The 16,822-nt window shown below is 42.3% G+C and overlaps 1 protein-coding gene across 1 annotated transcript in view; it reads left to right on the forward strand.

The window, feature by feature from the left end:
• The window catches only part of med13a (mediator complex subunit 13a), a 121,498-nt gene that overhangs the window by 26,227 nt on the left and 78,449 nt on the right, over nucleotides 1–16,822 (forward strand). The window contains exon 3 of the mRNA XM_029691161.1: nucleotides 3,618–3,786. Coding sequence (XP_029547021.1) covers nucleotides 3,618–3,786 — 169 coding nt within the window. The remainder of the gene's footprint in view (nucleotides 1–3,617; nucleotides 3,787–16,822) is intronic.

A 16,822-nucleotide genomic window follows, 5' to 3' on the forward strand; every position in this document is an offset into this window, starting at 1 on the left:
TAAATTGTTTAACTTGGGTCAAACGTTTCGGGTAGCCTTCCACAAGCTTCCCACAATAAGTTGGGTGAATTTTGGCCCATTCCTCCCGACAGAACTGATGTAACTGAGTCAGGTTTGTAGGCCTCCTTGCTCGCACATGCTTTTTCAGTTCTGCCCACAAATTTTCTATAGGATTGAGGTAAGGGCTTTGTGATGGCCACTCCAATACCTTGACTTTTTTGTCCTTAAGCCATTTTGCCACAACTTTGATAGTATGCTTGAGGTCATTGTCCATTTGGAAGAACCTTTTGCGACCAAGCTTTAACTTCCTGACTGATGTCTTGAGATGTTGCTTCAATATATCCACATAATTTTCCTGCCTCATGATGCCATCTATTTTTTGAAGTGCACAAATCCCTCCTGCAGCAAAGCACGACCACAGCATGATGCTGCCAGCCCCGTGCTTCACGGTTAGGATGGTGTTCTTCGGCTTGCAAGCCTCCCCCTTTTTCCTCCAGACATAACGTTGGTCATTATGGCCAAACAGTTCTATTTTTGTTTCATCAGACCAGAGGACATTTCTCCAAAAAGTACGATCTTTGTCCCCATGTTCAGTTGCAAACCGTAGTCTGGCTTTTTTATGGTGGTTTTGGAGCACTGGCTTCTTACTTGCTGAGCGGCTTTTCAGGTTATGTCGATATAGGACTCGTTTTACTGTGGATATAGATACTTTTGTACCTGTTTCCTCCAGCATCTTCACAAGGTCCTTTGCTGTTGTTCTGGGATTGATTTGCACTTTTTTCACCAAAGTACGTTCATCTCTAGGAGACAGAGCGAGTCTCCTTCCTGAGCGGTATGACGGCTGCGTGGTCCCATGGTTTTTAGACTTGCGTACTATTCTTTGTACAGATGAACGTGGTACCTTCAGGCATTTGGAAATTGCTCCCAAGGATGAACCAGACTTGTGGAGGCCTACAATTTATTTTCCTAGGTCTTGGCTGATTTCTTTTGATTTTCACCTGATGTCAAGCAAAGATGCACGGAGTTTGAAGGTAGGCCTTGATATACATCCACAGGTACACCTCCAATTGACTCAAATAATGTCATTCAGCCGATCAGAAGCTTCTAAAGCCATGACATCATTTTCTGGAATTTTCTGAGCTGTTTAAAGGCACAGTCAACTTAGTGTATGTGAACTTCTGACCCACTGGAATTGTGATACAGTGAATTATAAGTGAAATAATCTGCCTGTAAACAATTGTTGGAAAAATGACTTGTCATTCACAAAGTAGATGTCCGAACCGACTTGCCAGAACTATAGTTTGTTAACAGGAATTTTGTGGAGAGGTTGAAAAACCAGTTTTAATGACTCCAACCTAAGTGTATGTAAACTTCTGACTTCAACTGTACGTGCAAAAACAGCATTATTGTTTGCTGTTGGGGTGGGCTGAAACTGCACCATTTTGTTTCTCTCCGTAACTCACGCACTTTCAATATTTAAATATTAAATCACTTGGTTTTTCCATTGTGCTGATGATGGTGCTTGATAATTGATTGTTTTTTCAAGATGAGTGATGAGAAGAGAATCGGCCAATCCATCGGGTATCTCACTACACCCCCATATGTCAATCGGCCAATCCATCGGGTATCTCACTACACCCCCATATGTCAATCGGCCAATCCATCGGGTATCTCACTACACCCCCATATGTCAATCGGCAATCGGGTATCTCACTACACCCCCATATGTCAATCGGCCAATCCATCGGGTATCTCACTACACCCCCATATGTCAATCGGCCAATCCATCGGGTATCTCACTACACCCCCATATGTCAATCGGCCAATCCATCGGGTATCTCACTACACCCCCATATGTCAATCGGCCAATCCATCGGGTATCTCACTACACCCCCATATGTCAATCGGCCAATCCATCGGGTATCTCACTACACCCCCATATGTCAATCGGCCAATCCATCGGGTATCTCACTACACCCCCATATGTCAATCGGCCAATCCATCGGGTATCTCACTACACCCCCATATGTCAATCGGCCAATCCATCGGGTATCTCACTACACCCCCATATGTCAATCGGCCAATCCATCGGGTATCTCACTACACCCCCATATGTCAATCGGCCAATCCATCGGGTATCTCAAAACACACCCATATGCCATGTCTTGAAATATGCAGACAGGCGGATTAAAAGTATGTTTACATTGTAATACTTTTGACAGCCATCTTTCTAGCTCCACCCTCAACTTCTGGACTTGATAGCATTCCCAGAAAGCATGGATTATTGAGTCATTTTTGGTTTTACACTTAAGACATGACTCTGCCGTTGTGCTGTTGAATTTGTGCATTTTGTCTCTTGTCTAGCTTGTACTGGATTAAGCGTTCATTTTCTTTAACTGTAATTTCGTTAGTTATGCCCCAACTTTCCATACATCTTGTGTCTCTAACCTTGTCTCTCTCTCTCTCTCCTTCTCTCTCTCTCTCTGTCTATCTAACTGAGGACAGACAGACTTGCATTGTGTTTTCTTAGTGTAAAAATACTTTCCCGGTTATAGTTTGTCTTTTCTTCTTGCTTGCTTACGGTCAATAGACGATTTTCAGATGTCAGTAAAAGATATGACTGGCTATTTTGTTTCAAATCTATATTTTGAGATGCCAGGTACAATATTCTGCCCATTTGAAATAGTAGGCTTGTGATTGTCATTTGCCTCCTGAAGAATACTTTATTTCTTTATGCTAAGATTTAGTGTTATATAATAATTGTATTTTCAGTGCAGTGTACATATGTCAGGTGCGTCGTAAAAGCTAGACCAAGGCGCAGCAGGTATCATGCTCATCTTCTTTATTTATTATAAGAGAACACTTAAACAAAATATAAACAAACGCCAAACAATAGTTCCGTAAGGACACAAGCACTATTCGAAAAACAACCACCCACAAAACCCAAAGGAAAACAGGCTGCCTAAGTATGGCTTCCAATCAGAGACAACGAAAGACACATGCCTCTGATTGGAAACCACACTCGGCAAACCTGGAAAACGGGACATAGAAAATGAAAACTAGAACCAAAATCCCCAAGACAAAAAACCCCAAAACACAAAACAAACACCCCCTGCCACGCCCTGACCAACTACAATGACAAATAACCCTTTTACTGGCCAGGACCTGACAACATAGTGCAGCTGCAAGACATAGCTCACATCAACTTCCCTCCCTTTGCCTGTCTGGTTTTTTGATCCCCTTCACCTCTGCTGGCATCTACTTTACACTTCTGTCTACTGTTTTGGCACAGTCAGGATTCAGGAACTGTCTTATGTGTTGTTAGTGTAACATTAGCGTTTCTTGTAAACCACTAAGTCTTGCCTGACTGAGTAAAACTGAGAAGACGGAGAGAAATGTTTGTGTGCATTTGGCCAATAAGTGAATTAATCATACATTAAGCCTAATACAGGCTGGTTAAATTATTCATATTCTTGGTAGTTTGTTCAACAGAAAAGTGAAACAGAGGAAATTGTAGCCAGTGTAGCTATATAAATTGTTTTTTGCAGCTGAGCTGATTAGCAAATTTGTTTAAAAAATATTACTCTAACCCTGTCTCTCTCCGTCTGTCTATCTAGCTGAGGAGGACGGTGTGTGGGAGAGCGGTCTGTCCTATGAGTGCAGGACGCTCCTGTTCAAAGCCATCCACAACCTGCTGGAGCGCTGTCTCATGAACCGCAGTTTCGTACGCGTCGGCAAGTGGTTCGTCAAGCCCTACGAGAAGGATGAGAAGCCCATTAATAAGAGGTAGGATGCTCCTACTCACTCTTCCAGTTCTCTCCTTCTTCCTTCCCCTCTCCCCATTATCGACAGTCCTCCAGTTCTCTCCTTCTTCCTTCCCCTCTCCCCATTATCGACAGTCCTCCAGTTCTCTCCTTCTTCCTTCCCCTCTCCCCATTATCGACAGTCCTCCAGTTCTCTCCTTCTTCCTTCCCCTCTCCCCATTATCGACAGTCCTCCAGTTCTCTCCTTCTTCCTTCCCCTCTCCCCATTATCGACAGTCCTCCAGTTCTCTCCTTCTTCCTTCCCCTCTCCCCATTATCGACAGTCCTCCAGTTCTCTCCTTCTTCCTTCCCCTCTCCCCATTATCGACAGTCCTCCAGTTCTCTCCTTCTTCCTTCCCCTCTCCCCATTATCGACAGTCCTCCAGTTCTCTCCTTCTTCCTTCCCCTCTACCACTGGTGTTGTAGTAGCTCACTGAAGGATAGAATAAAGATGGATTGAATACATCTGTCAATAGTTCAAGAACGTCTGATTTGTGCCTCATTTACACTTGGGTGCTGAGCTCTATTACTCAATCAGATAAGTACCCCTCTCTTCTTACTCTCTTTCCAGGTAGTGCCCATAGAGAAGTGTGTTTTCTGCATTGGTTAAATAAAGTTGTGAAGGTTTTGAATTGGAGAGCAGGGCTACAGACCCGTTCTTTCTACCCTGTTGGCTGTACTTCCAGGAAGTGTGTTGCCGAGCTGCAGCAGTGACTGAGTCGTCCCCTCTATCTGGTGGGGAGGATTTGTCTCTGTCAGTGTCTGGCCTCTGATAAGCGAAAGAGGCAGACAGCTGCTGAGGAGTAAACAACCGAGGTGGTGACACTCGGTGCTCCTCGCCACCCTAGTCAAAATATCTTGTAGGATTAGGGCATTTTTTCAATAGAATCCTATGGGATTCTCACAATCCTATAGGATTTTGTAACACCTCTATCAGAATCCTATTGGACAATTTTTTTCCTATTGGAAATAAAAAGTGATCTTATAGGATTCTTGTAGTCCTATAGGATATTGTGTCACCTGTATCAGAATCCTATTGGAATCCTATTAGACTACTTGGACAAATAATGCCACTTGAATAATATTTACATATCTTACATTACTCATATCACATGTATATACTATATTTTATACCATCTATTACACCTTGCCTATGCCGCTCTGCCATCGCTCATCCATATACTTACATGCACATATTCTCATTCACCCCTTTAGATTTGTGTGTATTAGGTAGTTGTTGGGGAATTGTTAGATTACTTGTTAGATATTACTGCACTGACGGAACTAGAAGCACAAGCATTTCGCTACACTCGCATTAACATCTGCTAAGTGTGTTGTATGTGACAAATACAATTTGATTTGATTTGACTACTATTTTCCTATTAGGAATCAAAAGTAATCCTATTGGACCCTATAGGATTCTCGCAATCCTATAGGATTTTGTCACCTCTATCAGAATCCTATTGGTATCCTATTGTACTACTCTTTTCCTATTAGGAATCAAAAGTAATTCTATTGGACCCTATAGAATTCTCACAATCCTATAGGATTTTGTGCCACCTCTATCCTTAATTGAACCCAATAAATTAAAGTTTGTTGTCATAACTTCTAGTACAACAAAACAACATTAATTGCAACATTTATTTCATTGGAAACAACAGTTTCATATTAATTTCTGTTTTATTCACCTTTAAGAAAACCTGTCCCTTTAAGAGTGACTGATGAGGTTACCGCTAGCACAGGCTTGCAGTGTTAATTAACTACCAAGTTCAGTTCGCTGCCTGTGGTTGTGCATACAATCTCTTTATAACATTATTATTCTAACTGTTTTATCCTTCACTGTGCGTGAATGCAATAACTGTGAGTACAGTATTTGTTTCCTTGTGTTTCCTGACGAAGTTGTCAATGTTGTAGTAATTTTTTTGTCATTGTGCAGGATTTTATGCACTCATTTTTTTTTTTTTTTTTTTTTTTTACAATATATTTATTGGATGCACTCCAATATTGGATGCACGCTAGCTAAGAAACTACTGTTAGATACATTTTGCCTGTCAGCTGACTAGCTAGCTAGTTGTAGCCATTTGTATCTCATTTTGTAGTCACTGTATTGTTATAGCAGATGAGAAATGTTTTTCTTGTTTGTTTTTGCTAAAAATACTGTATGTGCCTTTTTTTTATTTTTTATTTTTATTTATTTATTTATTTAACCTTTATTTAACCAGGAAGGGCTCATTGAGATTTAAAATCTCTTTTTCAAGAGCGTCCTGGCCAAGATAGGCAGCGCCAAGTCATTACAAAAATTATAGACAAACAACATGAAAAACTACAAGTAATCGAGTAAAAACCATAGAATTAACAAAGAATATAACAAAATCAAAAACAGCAAATTAAAAACATTGACATGTCAGGGAATCAGTCTCCAGATCATTCATCCGTGATTTAAAAATACCAATCGGGACAAGTTCATCCAGTTTAAAAGTATTTTGTAAGGCATTCCAAGACGATGGCGCAGAGTACATAAAAGCCCCTTTACCAAATTCAGTACGGACATTTGGAACCGTTAGCAGGATAAAGTCCCGCGAACGAAGAGAGTACCCACCACATTTCTGAACAATAAAAATGCCCAAATAAAAAGGTAGTAAACCCAAAATGGCTTTGTAAATAAAAGTATACCAGTGACTGAGCCTACGAGTGACTAGAGAAGGCCAGCCAACCCTGGTATACAAAGTGCAGTGGTGCGTAAGGGTTTTGCAATTTAAAATAAATCTCAGAGTGCCATGGTAAAGGGTGTCAATTGATCTCAAACACTGAGCGGAAGCATTCGTATATAAAATATCCCCATAGTCTAGTAAAGGCATAAATGTAGCTGATACTAGCCTCCTTCTGGCTTCAAAAGAAAAACAAGCCTTATTCCTAAAATAAAATCCTAATTTCAGCTTCAACTTTTTTGTAAGTTGTTGAATATGGATTTTAAAAGAGAGGCCATCATCAATCAAAATTCCAAGATATTTATATGAGGTTACAACCTCAATCTCCTTGCCCTGACAGGTAGTAATAGGTGAAAGGTTCAGAGGTCTATTTCTTGCTTTAGAAAACACCATTAGTTTTGTTTTGTCAGTATTGAGGATAAGCTTCAATTGAGACAAGGTATGTTGAACAGTATTAAAAGCAGTTTGCAAGTTCTGGAAAGCTTTTGTAAGAGATGAAGCACAACAGTAAATAACAGTATCATCAGCATAAAAATGAAGTTGTGCATTTTGGACATTTTTGTCTAAATTATTTATATAAATAGTGAATAAGAGAGGACCAAGTACAGAGCCTTGGGGCACACCATTTAAGACAGACAATTTAACAGACCTAAGCCCATCAAATTGAGTGCACTGAGTTCTATCAGACAGATAGTTAACAAACCATGCAACTGCATGCTCTGAAAGACCTACACTCGACAATCTCTGCCTTAGTATAGCATGATCAACTGTATCAAAAGCCTTAGAGAGATCAATAAAAAGTGAGACACAATGCTGTTTTTTGTCAAGAGCTTCAGTGATATCATTTAAAACCTTCATGGCTGCTGTAATTGTGCTATGCTTCTTCCTGAAACCCGATTGGTACATTGATAAAATAGAGTTAGTATATAAAAACTCTTTTAGCTGGTCACTCACAAGGGTTTCAAGTATTTTCACCAGGGGTGACAGCTTTGAGATTGGCCTATAATTGATGGTTTGACTTGCCTTATTGTAGGCAAGTCAAACCATCATGTTTTTGGACTCATTCAGCAGTTCTTACCCAATTAAGTAGAATACTAATGTAAATGTATGTTGAAAATTCCATTTATATATCTAAAACATAAGTGGAAAATTGTGCTGTTACTGCTTCCCGTTGACAATACATTTTGATAAATATCCCAATGTCAAAACACAGTTTTGAAGCTTCCAAATCAATAAACAGTTTGTGATATATTGAAAACATAAACATAAAATGTACTACCTACACATACGTGTGCTGAAATAGTAATCATATTACTTGTATTTGTTTTAAACAAGCACCTTATAAACTGCATATGCACCAAAAACCCTGTTGTTTTGACAAGTAGCAATTAATCACTCATATTGGGCTCCCGAGTGGCGCAGCGGTCTAAGGCACCGCATATTATCGCTTGAGGTGTCACTACAGATCCTGGTTAAATTCCAGGCTGTATCACAACCGGCTGTGATTGGGAGTCCCATAGGGTGGCACACAATTGGCCCAGTGTTGTCTGGGTTAGGGTTTGGCCAGGGGTAGGCCGTCATTGTAAATAAGAATTTACAATTAACTGGACTAGCATAGTTAAATAAATAATTGAATAAATAAATATTGGTAATGGGGACATCAGGTTGTATGCACTGCTGAAACTAACACAACTCAAAACCACATGAAACTGGGAATATCTGCTGAAGACAACAAGCTACATTTTGGAATTATTAATTTTGATTTGGGGGACGCCGAAATAGAAATGCAACACTTTTTTGTCAATCACTCATATTGATATCACGTTAAAACCAATAGAATGAGAGCGGGAGTCGGGTTACAAGTCCTGTTCAAACTGACCTTACTAAAAAAAAACACAGAATCTTGGAATAATATGTACAGTACCAGTCAAAAGTTTGGACACACCTACTCACCTACTAAGGGTTTTTCTTTATTTTGACTATTTTCTACATTGTAGAATAATAGTGAAGACTTCAACACTATGAAATAACACATATGGAATCATGTAGTAACCAAAAAAGTGTTAAACAAATCTAAATATTTAATATTTGAGATTCTTCAAAGTAGCCACCCTTTGCCTTGATGACAGCTTTGCACACTCTTTCAATCAGCTTCACAAGGAATGCTTTTCCAACAGTCTTGAAGGAGTTCACACAACACATATGCTCAGCACTTGTTTCCTTCACTCTGCGGTCCAACTCATCGCAAACCATCTCAATTGGGATGAAGTCGGGTGATTGTGGAAGCCAGGTCATCTGATGCAGCACTCCATCACTCTCCTTCTTGGTCAAATAGCCCTTACACAGCCTGGAGGTGTGGTGGGTCATTTTCCTGTTGAAAAACAAATGATAGTCCCACTAAGCGCAAATCTAAAAAAAAATCTATAATTTGGACTCATCAGACCAAAGGACAGATTTCCACTGGTCTACAGTCCATTGCTCATGTTTCTTGGCCCAAGCAAGTCTCTTCTTCTTATTGGGGTGTCCTTTAGTAGTGGTTTCTTTTCAGCAATTTGACCATGAAAGCCTGATTCACGCAGTCTCCTCTGAACAGTTGATGTTGAGATGTGTTTGTTACTTGAACTCTGCGAAGCATTTATTTGGGCTGCAGTCTGAGATTCAGTTAACTCTAATTAACTTATCCTCTGCAGCAGAGGTAACTCTGGGTCTTCCTTTCCTGTGGCGGTCCTCATGAGAGCCAGTTTCATCATAGCGCTTGATGGTTTTTGCCACTGCACTTGAAGAAACTTTCAAAGTCCTTAAAACTTTCCAGATTGACTGACCTTCGTGTCTCAAAGTAATGATGGACTGTCGTTTCTCTTTGCTTATTTGAGCAGTTCTTCCCATAATATGGACTAGGTCTTTTACCAAATAGGGCTATCTTCTGCATACCAACCTTACCTTGTAACAACACAACTGATTGGCTCAAACGCATTAAGAAGGAAAGAAATTCCACAAATGAACTTTTAACAAGGCACACCTGTTAATTGAAATGCGTTCCAGGTGACTACCTCATGAAGCTGGTTGAGAGAATGTCAAGCGTGTGCAAAGCTGTCATCAAGGCAAAGGGTGGCTACTTTGAAGAATCTCAAATATTAAATATATTTTGATTTGTTTTAACATTTTTTGGTTACTACATGATTCCATATGTGTTATTTCATAGTGTTGATGTCTTCATTATTATTCTACAATGTAGAAAATAGTAAAAAGGAGAAAAATCCTTGAATAAGTAGGTGTGTCCAAATTTTGGCTGGTACTGTATATCACTGGTTAGAGGACAACTTGTAGAATAATTTGGGATTGTTGCATTTTGTTTCAAGTGGGTTGCCAACGCAGAAAGTTAAACGCAAACTACTTTGTTAATCACTCATATCGGTCTCAATTTGAAATCAATAGAGCGGGGGCAAATGTTTGGTGTGTATGTGCTGTTTTAACTAACACTATTCAAAGGCCACAGTGAAATTGAAAATAATTCAGACATCACTGGTTAGAAGAGAATTTGCTGAAGACAGTCATCTAAATTCTAGAATGTTGGATGGAAGTTTTGTGAGGCTGTTGAAACAGGGATGAAAACAAATCAGTTGCTTTGTTGTTAAATTTCAACAAATCAAAACCAGCTATAGGATATCAACAGTGACAAGTGTTGGCTGTTATTTGAGCGACTTTTATACAGCGAGCACCCCGAATGTTCCCTTCCATTTAAGTTTGAAAATGATAGAATTCTGCTAAGTCCTAAAACCGCCGATGCGTATGACAAATCCAATAATATTGATCTGTTTTAAGCAATCGATTGTGTCTACAGACCCCAAACCAATCCAGATGTAGTGTGCATTGGTCAGAAAATGGACAAAAAATACCTGATCGTTTATGACAGCTGATGCGTCCTCTCCGTTTGTCCCAAACTGCATGTAACTGTGTTGACAGTCAATGATCTGCAAGTCATTTTGCATGCCGAGCCAACCCCAGGCAATATCAGTAGCCTAGTCAAACTGCGCACTGTACTCAGCATAGTGCGCTGATTAACACCAGGTAGGCAGCCTGAATATTGCTTATGTATTTCTGAGGTGAAGCTTGTGCAGATGAAATAACAGCCTAATGAGAGAAATGGCAGTCAGTGTGTTGTGGTGAGCAGCCAGAGCAGGGATTGGAAGGCAAATGAGGAATTATTGATAAGAGCTCCTAACTAACTAGCTAGGGGAGACAGGAGCTCTGTTCCCGGCTCAACATGGTGTCACGGTGCAGTCATCCCAGGGCATTGTGTGTTTTTGTTTTTGTACTAGCTAAATGTCTCACATGTTGTTGCCAGAAAGCCCAGGAAAGCAGTCGGGTGACAGGCAGGCAGCATTGTGAAAGCTGAGAGCTACTGGCTGGCTGGCCGGGTAGGGCCACAGGGTGGTGGTGGTTGGTTCTATGGTTAGTTGTTTCACACCCATTCAGTGCTACTGTGGTATCATCCATAGTTTATTATCTGATGGTTGTTACATTTTAATTTGATGGCTGTTGATGATCACATCAGAGGTTCCATCTCAGACAGTCTTTTTAAAGCCCCTGAAATATCCCCTCTTTCTTATTAAAAAGCACAAAGTTTTCATTGCTTTTGTATGGGAACACAATGGCTTAATTTCAGATAACTAATAATCATACTAATACCCTTAGTCTAGTGTGGCACGGCAGCCCTGCTCTCTCTCTATTTCTGCTGGCTGAGAAGACCCAGGCCCCAGTCGAGGAAAAGGAACAATGAGGTTTCCTCAGTCAGCCCTGGAATTCACAGCCAGTCAAGCCAAGCCCTCTCTCTCTCCAGTCTCCACTCCCTGTGCTACACAGAGACGGGGACAGGGTATAAATAGATCTACAGCTACCAAGAAAGAAACCAGCCATGTTCTCCTTAGAATGTTGTTGTTGTTCTTCACTCAGGACTTTGTTCCTCTTCCGGCCAGACAGCCGTGGAGGCCGGGGTTGTATTCATTAGACACCAAACGGAATAAACAGAACTGGAACAGTGAGGGACTACCTTGACTTGTCCAATAAGAATTGCTTGTTTTCGTTTTCCGTTTGAAAATGATTCAATAGCAGGTTAGCGTTTTTCGTCATGAATCTTGTTCTGGAGGCAGCTCTGCAGAGAGGTCACTAGCTGGCACAAACACAGTCATGAAATCAGATTTGAACCTTAACCACACTGCTAACCATAATGCTATCGCTGCAACTCCCCAACCCAACAGGCTCAGGTGAGGCGAAGGTCGAGTCATGCGTCCTCCGAAACATGACCCACCAAACCACCCTTCTTAACACCTGCCCGCTTAATCCAGAAGCTAGCCGCACCAATGTGTCGGATGAAACACCACTCAACTAACGACCGAAGTCAGCCTGCAGGTGCCCGGCCCGCCACAAGGAGTCGCTAGAGCACGATGAGCCAAGTAAAGCCCCCCCCGGCCAAACCCTCCCCTATCCCGGATGATACTGGGCCAATTCTGTGCCGCCCTATGGGACTCCCGGTCATGGCCGGTTATGACACAGCCTGGGATCGAACCCCTGCGATGCAGTGCCTTAGACTGCTGAGCCACTCGAGAGACCCAGCGCATGGTGTTTTAATGTTGTGCCCAGTCAGAACAGCTCGTCTATCTGGGGGATAATATTCTTTAAGAGGTGGTCTTATACAGTTTTTAACTACACTTTCAAGAGGAAATTGCTTATTATCTTTTCTATTTAAGAGAAAAGACTGTTGTTTGAGATGCTAGTATGTTACGTACACACAGTGCTGAGCTGCTGCTCAGGTTAGTGTTAAGACAGAGAGAAAGAGCTCTTTGCTTTACCTCCCCAGTGGCCAGCTCCAAGTCTCCCAGCTCTGTGGGTTTTTCACCATGGAGCCATTTAGGTTTGTCCCAGAGGAGCCACCGTAGAGGGCTGTTTTTCCCCCAGGGACCCTCCATCCACCAGGGTGGCGATACCTTTCATCTTGTCACACACTTTGCATCATTTCCAATCATAATTTCCCACTGCCCTGGAGGTCATAGAAGTGAGATTACTTTTCTGTTCTCCGAACAACTGGTCCAGGAATGGCTGAGTTTTTTAACTCCTAATTGAATGCAGTCTGACTGTCATAGGTGTCAACTGATCCTAGATCAGTGCATAAATGGTAGGCAAGGGAGTCTGAGTGTTCTTTACCATCTCCTGTGCTCTGTGATAGTTAGGTAAGAGTGTTTATTCACTTGTGTTGAATACAAATAAACGACTTTCTCAGATGACCTGGGTAAACCTGTTAGAGTGGTAGGCCATGCCATGCTGTCGTCACGCTGACCGTCCTGCAACTTAAAGTCACACTCTCCCAGTCACTATAATTATCTAACATCTTACGTAAAGCAGGCTGCCTCTGACTGCAAAGTCACGGTTTCACTCTATGGGGACTTCTTCTTTTTCGTCTCACTGTCAGACAAGATGCTACAGCTGCAAACGTGTGGCACAGCATTTAGCCTATTGCGCACACACACTCTCAATTGTGGTTGTGCTGCGGTCCTGTAAGTAGAGAAAAGTCAACATGTCGGCCACTGCTGTCACTAAGTTGCCTCAGCCAGTCAGTCAGACCAATAGTAAACCCTGAGAGTGTGTGTTGCAGTGTGTTGCGTAGTGCAATTCTCAGGTCATTGATACCCACTAATCATCAGACAACTCTCAGCTCTAGAAGTCCTCCCAACTGCTGTTGCTATGTTCTCTGTTTAGCCTGTCACTCCCCAGCTCCCCTCCTGTTACGTCTGAGTGGCGTCACCTAGGACTCCCATTGGACGCCTGTGTTGCCATTCGTCTGTGTTCGTAACCCAAAACCCAAACCTCAGCTTGTTTGAAATGCTTACATCACCCCTCTCCAGCTCTTTCACACGCTAATGCACAGTGCACTCCCCCTCCCCCTCCTTCTCTCTCACTCGATCTCGGCTTTGCTTCTGTCGCTCTCTCACCCCCTCTTTTTCTGTCTGTGTTAGTGGTTGATTTTGTGACCTCCCACTTGAAGAATGTATACAGTAGATTCCAGCAGCTCTGGGTTGCTTTGTGTTGTCTGTCAGTTCCAGACATGAGACAGGGAGAGAGGGAGAGAGAGAGAGAGGGAGAGGGAGAAAGAGAGAGTGTGTTCCAGGACCTGTTTTGGTCTGTACACCTGGTCTAGATTACCCGCAGGCACCTCTACTCTGCTCCTGGAATGTGTTTGAGAGAGGGAGAGCAATGCTGCACTGTCTGTTGAAGCAGGGCAGGGGAAAGCAACGGAAGCCATTTGAAAGGGAGGGAGAGTGAGGGGAGGAGAGGAAGGGAGAGAACTTCCTCGTTGTCATGGCAGCAGGGAGATGCACCCCGGGATGGGTAACACGTGTTTCCAAGGGGAAGGAGGATGCCTGTCCTCTATTGGTCAGCTTCAAAGAGACTTGTTTATGTGTTGTTGATCCAGGACCTAATTGGTTGCATTTTCAAAGAGCTCAGAAACCCCTTTTTAAGATAGTCAACTCCTAGCCTATGTTCAATAATATTTATACAAATTGCTTGATATGTTGCTAGATTTTGCTTGATAATTCTGCTTGATCTCAACATATCCTTTTGAACATAGTGTTCAATAAATTGACTAAATGACACATGAAGGCGTTGACATTCAGTTTATTCTAGCTTCTGTTATATTTATAGCAGATTGATGTAACAGCTTGCCTGACTGGCAATGAATTAATGCAATGCAGTGTGTTATGCATTGGAGCATATGTGTGTTCTTTTCTGCGTAGCGTGTGTTAGAGCTAGGCGATATGGACAAAAATCCATATTGCGATAAATTGACCCAGCGATAAATTATTTTGGCGGGAGTTGCTAGAGCTGGGTGATATGGGGAAAAAATACATATCGTGATAAATGTTGCTATTATGCTCAATAACAATAAATAGGCCTACACCGATTTTATATATATATATATATATATATATATATATATACTGCTCAAAAAAATAAAGGGAATACTTAAACAACACATCCTAGATCTGAATGAAAGAAATAATCTTTTTAAATACTTTTTTATTTACATAGCTGAATGTGCTGACAACAAAATCACACAAAAATAATCAATGGATATCCAATTTATCAACCCATGGAGGTCTGGATTTGGAGTCAAACTCAAAATTAAAGTGGAAAACCACACTACAGGCTGATCCAACTTTGATGTAATGTCCTTAAAACAAGTGAAAATGAGGCTCAGTAGTGTGTGTGGCCTCCACGTGCCTGTATGACCTCCCTACAACGCCTGGGCATGCTCCTGATGAGGTGGCGGATGGTCTCCTGAGGGATCTCCTCCCAGACCTGAACTAAAGCATCCGCCAACTCCTGGACAGTCTGTGGTGCAACGTGGCATTGGTGGATGGAGCGAGACATGATGTCCCAGATGTGCTCAATTGGATTCAGGTCTGGGGAATGGGCGGGCCAATCCATAGCATCAATGCCTTCCTCTTGCAGGAACTGCTGACACACTCCAGCCACATGAGGTCTAGCATTGTCTTGCATTAGGAGGAACCCAGGGCCAACCGCACCAGCATATGGTCTCACAAGGGGTCTGAGGATCTCATCTCGGTACCTAATGGCAGTCAGGCTACCTCTGGCGAGCACATGGAGGGCTGTGCGGCCCCCCAAAGAAATGCCACCCCACACCATGACTGACCCACCGCCAAACCGGTCATGCTGGAGGATGTTGCAGGCAGCAGAACGTTCTCCACGGCGTCTCCAGACTCTGTCACGTCTGTCACGTGCTCAGTGTGAACCTGCTTTCATCTGTGAAGAGCACAGGGCGCCAGTGGCGAATTTGCCAATCTTGGTGTTCTCTGGCAAATGCCAAACGTCCTGCACGGTGTTGGGCTGTAAGCACAACCCCCACCTGTGGACGTCGGGCCCTCATACCACCCTCATGGAGTCTGTTCCTGACCGTTTGAGCAGACACATGCACATTTGTGGCCTGCTGGAGGTGATTTTGCAGGGCTCTGGCAGTGCTTCTCCTGCTCATCCTTGCACAAAGGCGGAGGTAGAGGTCCTGCTGCTGGGTTGTTGCCCTCCTACGGCCTCCTCCACGTCTCCTGATGTACTGGCCTGTCTCCTGGTAGCGCCTCCATGCTCTGGACACTACGCTGACAGACACAGCAAACCTTCTTGCCACAGCTCGCATTGATGTGCCATCCTGGATGAGTTGCACTACCTGAGCCACTTGTGTGGGTTGTAGACTCCGTCTCATGCTACCACTAGAGTGAAAGCACCGCCAGCATTCAAAAGTGACCAAAACATCAGCCAGGAAGCATAGGAACTGAGATGTGGTCTGTGGTTACCACCTGCAGAACCACTCCTTTATTGGGGGTGTCTTGCTAATTGCCTATAATTTCCACCTGTTGTCTATTCCATTTGCACAACAGCATGTGAAATTTATTGTCAATCAGTGTTGCTTCCTAAGTGGACAGTTTGATTTCACAGAAGTGTGATTGACTTGGAATTACATTGTGTTGTTTAAGTGTTCCCTTTATTTTTTTGAACAGTGTATATACTTTTTGAACGGACAATTACTTTATATTAGTCATATGAATAACAATATCTAGTGGCAAGACAACTGAGATGATAGCTTATGATTAAAACATGAAGCTATTTCATCTAACATGTCCAGGGGATGTATGATTGATATTTTTTTGGTGCAACCTGTCAAAATAGGATCCAGAATGATCAGATATATTTGTGGCTCTTCAGGGAATTTGCCGTCATCTTTGTGCTTATTGGACTATAGGCTACATTACTCACCACCTGAGGAAGTGGGAATTCAAAACACTTAGCTTGATTGCTAACTCTAAATATGATATTGTTGCTAGATAGATGAATGAATTAGCCTACATTGCCATCAGTAAATGTAGGCTAATGTCCTACAAAACAGTTCCATTGCTAGGCTCCGCCCCGCTATGTGGGAGCATCACAACCATACTACAGCCTACTCCAGTTGTAAAGTGGTGCCATGAAGTCAATATTAAGAGGTGAGAAATAAATGATCTACTCCCAGAAAGCTGTGACTCTCCTCTCTGGAACGAGAACAACAGTAGTTGCTTTGAAAACTGCCTTTTTCCTCGCATTGCATTTTGAACAATGGTCACATGCTTGTTCTTCTCAGAATGCACCCCTCTTCCGGGTGCACAGTGGGGTACGGGGGTGGCTCGCTCACACATCAGAAAACAGCGAAACAGGGACATGCAGATACTTTTATAGCATGAATCAACATAATGCATAGACTATTAC

The sequence above is a fragment of the Salmo trutta genome, chromosome 15, assembly GCF_901001165.1.
Source record: "Salmo trutta chromosome 15, fSalTru1.1, whole genome shotgun sequence".
Classification (NCBI taxonomy): Eukaryota; Metazoa; Chordata; class Actinopteri; order Salmoniformes; family Salmonidae; genus Salmo; species Salmo trutta.